Source organism: Salvelinus sp. IW2-2015, unplaced genomic scaffold (assembly GCF_002910315.2).
Source record: "Salvelinus sp. IW2-2015 unplaced genomic scaffold, ASM291031v2 Un_scaffold1244, whole genome shotgun sequence".
In the NCBI taxonomy this organism is placed as follows: domain Eukaryota; kingdom Metazoa; phylum Chordata; class Actinopteri; order Salmoniformes; family Salmonidae; genus Salvelinus; species Salvelinus sp. IW2-2015.
Genome location: NW_019942795.1, coordinates 245,845 through 248,270, shown reverse-complemented (window position 1 = coordinate 248,270; position 2,426 = coordinate 245,845). Strand labels below are relative to the sequence as shown.

Sequence of the window (2,426 nt, the reverse complement as noted above, 5' to 3'; positions counted from 1 at the left end):
TGTTCACAGCAAGTTGACTGGAGACAGAGGGAGAAGTGTTTCACAGCAAGTTGACTGGAGACAGAGGAGAAGTGTTCACAGCAAGTTGACTGGAGACAGAGGGAGAAGTGTTCACAGCAAGTTGACTGGAACAGAGGAGAAGTGTTCACAGCAAGCTGACTGGAGACAGAGGGAGAAGTGTTCACAGCAAGTTGACTGGAGACAGAGGGAGAGTGTTCACAGCAGTGACTGGAGACAGAGGGAGAAGTGTTCACAGCAAGTTGACTGGAGACAGAGGGAGAAGTGTTCACAGCAAGTTGACTGGAGACAGAGGGAGAAGTGTTCACAGCAAGTTGACTGGAGACAGAGGGAGAAGTGGTCACAGCAAGCTGACTGGAGACAGAGGAGAAGTGTTCACAGCAAGTTGACTGGAGACAGGGAGAAGTGTTCACAGCAAGTTGACTGGAGACAGAGGGGAGAAGTGTCACAGCAAGTTGACTGGAGACAGAGGGAGAAGTGTTCACAGCAAGTTGACTGGAGACAGAGGAGGAAGTGTTCACAGCAGCTGACTGGAGACAGAGAGAGGGAGAAGTGTTCACAGCAAGTTGACTGGAGACAGAGGGAGAAGTGTTCACAGCAAGTTGACTGGAGACAGAGGGAGAAGTGTTCACAGCAAGCTGACTGGAGACACACTTAAATCACTGATTGCTGTTCCCTTTAATAAAGAATGTTTGGTAATGCTTGACATTAGGAAGTTTATAGACAGTACGTTACAAGTTAAAATTTGTTTAGATATCATTCATAAAAAAGTTATAAACCATTGTTTGAAACTGTTTAAACATTTTACAGTAGGAGTCATAGTTTAGAAACAGAATTGACATGTTATAGTAATAGAGCCGACTGCTTTATCTAGTGACCAAACAGAATAGGATTTGTTGTTTCTGAACAAACCCTTGTTGACCTTGTTGGGCCAGTGGAGTGAGTCTATTGTACAAGTTGTACACACTTCATCTCACTCAACTGCCATCCAACAACAGTTAACACACACCTATGATCAAGTTGAATTGAATGGTATTGAAAAACCCGTTGACGTTGCATCATACGAAACGGTTTTCACATCTTATGAACGTCCCTTTTTGACAAGAGTTAACTTGTGACCCCTAGAGGACAATCTACAACAAACAGCGTCTGCGTCCCCTTTCAGAAACAGAACAAAACCAAACTTGAGGACTGGGTGACTTTATTAGCTTCATCATTATCAAGATTAACTTACACACTGACAGACATCAGTATACAATCGTATTGGTATGATTGTGTACAATACATTATATACACACACACACAGCACAATTGTCCGGGGAAAATAAATATATTTATTTCGTACAAAAATAATCTCTATCAATTAAAGGCCAAACCAAATAGCAAAGCCTGACTGCATATAAGACCGAAGCTATAATGTGTAAATAAGTCAATATAAGTACTGTCATTTGCTAATAGACTTATTCACAGCCCCGGGTTGTGAAGTCTTCATCCCAGCAGAGAGTTAGTGGTGGTGCTGAAACTCGAGGAGGAGTTATTATAAAGTCATTTTATTAATACAGCAGTGTATAAGGTTGGTGTAAAGCACAAGCAGACAAAGTGACATTCAGGCGGCCATATTGGAACGTTGTTGGACCGTCATTGTCAGAATCTCCTCTGGGTTCTAGGGCGGTTGTTGGTGGAGACCGTGCGGTGTTTGCGGTGGGCAGCACCCGTCCCTTCCTCTGTCTGGGAGGAGACAGGAAACGGTCATGTTTAACAACACTCAAATCAACGATCATGTACAAATAAATTCAAATCAATGTTGGTACAAACATTATTCTTTCAAAACCCACTGAGATACTCACAAAGGGCGCTTCACCACGTAAGAAAGGTTTAGTAGCAGGGTGGCCTCCAGCAAATGCCTGCACATCTGCAATGTATCACAATATCATGTCAGAGAGCGAGTAGGTGGTGGAGATATGACCACTGGAAAACTCTGAGCTCTAGTTAGGGTCCCTAGACACGGGCAAGTAACAGCCTGATCAACGTTGGGGTCATTGCAGGGTTGTACTCACATTGCAGCCGATGGTTGAGTCGATTCAGGGACAGCAGCACTTTCTGCTCCTCCAGGGAGATGGTGGTGATGGTGGAGACCTGGCCCTGCCCTTGTTGCCCCTGGACTTGGTGCCCCTGGGCTTGGTGCCCCTGGACTTGGTGCCCCTGGCCGTGGCTGGTAGTGATCGATTGGCCCTGGTGCTGGTTGTGACCTCCACCTGGCTCTAGCCTCTGGGATGGCACCGTCTCCTTGGCAACCACTATATCACTGTCTGCCAGCAGGCCTTCACTGTGGGCCTCCGCTTCTGCATACTCTGAACCAAAAAGCACAGTCACAACTGTCAACACAGTCCACACTGTCAACACAGTCA

General features: G+C 45.6%; 1 protein-coding gene across 1 annotated transcript in view; it reads right to left on the bottom strand.

The window, feature by feature from the left end:
• Positions 1–869: 869 nt before the first annotated feature.
• Positions 870–2,426, bottom strand: part of cep126 (centrosomal protein 126) — a 44,167-nt gene continuing 42,610 nt past the window's right edge. The window contains exons 13-15 of the mRNA XM_070438853.1: positions 2,076–2,411; positions 1,866–1,930; positions 870–1,746 (exon numbers count right to left, since the gene is read on the bottom strand). Coding sequence (XP_070294954.1) covers positions 1,663–1,746; positions 1,866–1,930; positions 2,076–2,411 — 485 coding nt within the window. The 3' untranslated portion in view covers positions 870–1,662. The remainder of the gene's footprint in view (positions 1,747–1,865; positions 1,931–2,075; positions 2,412–2,426) is intronic.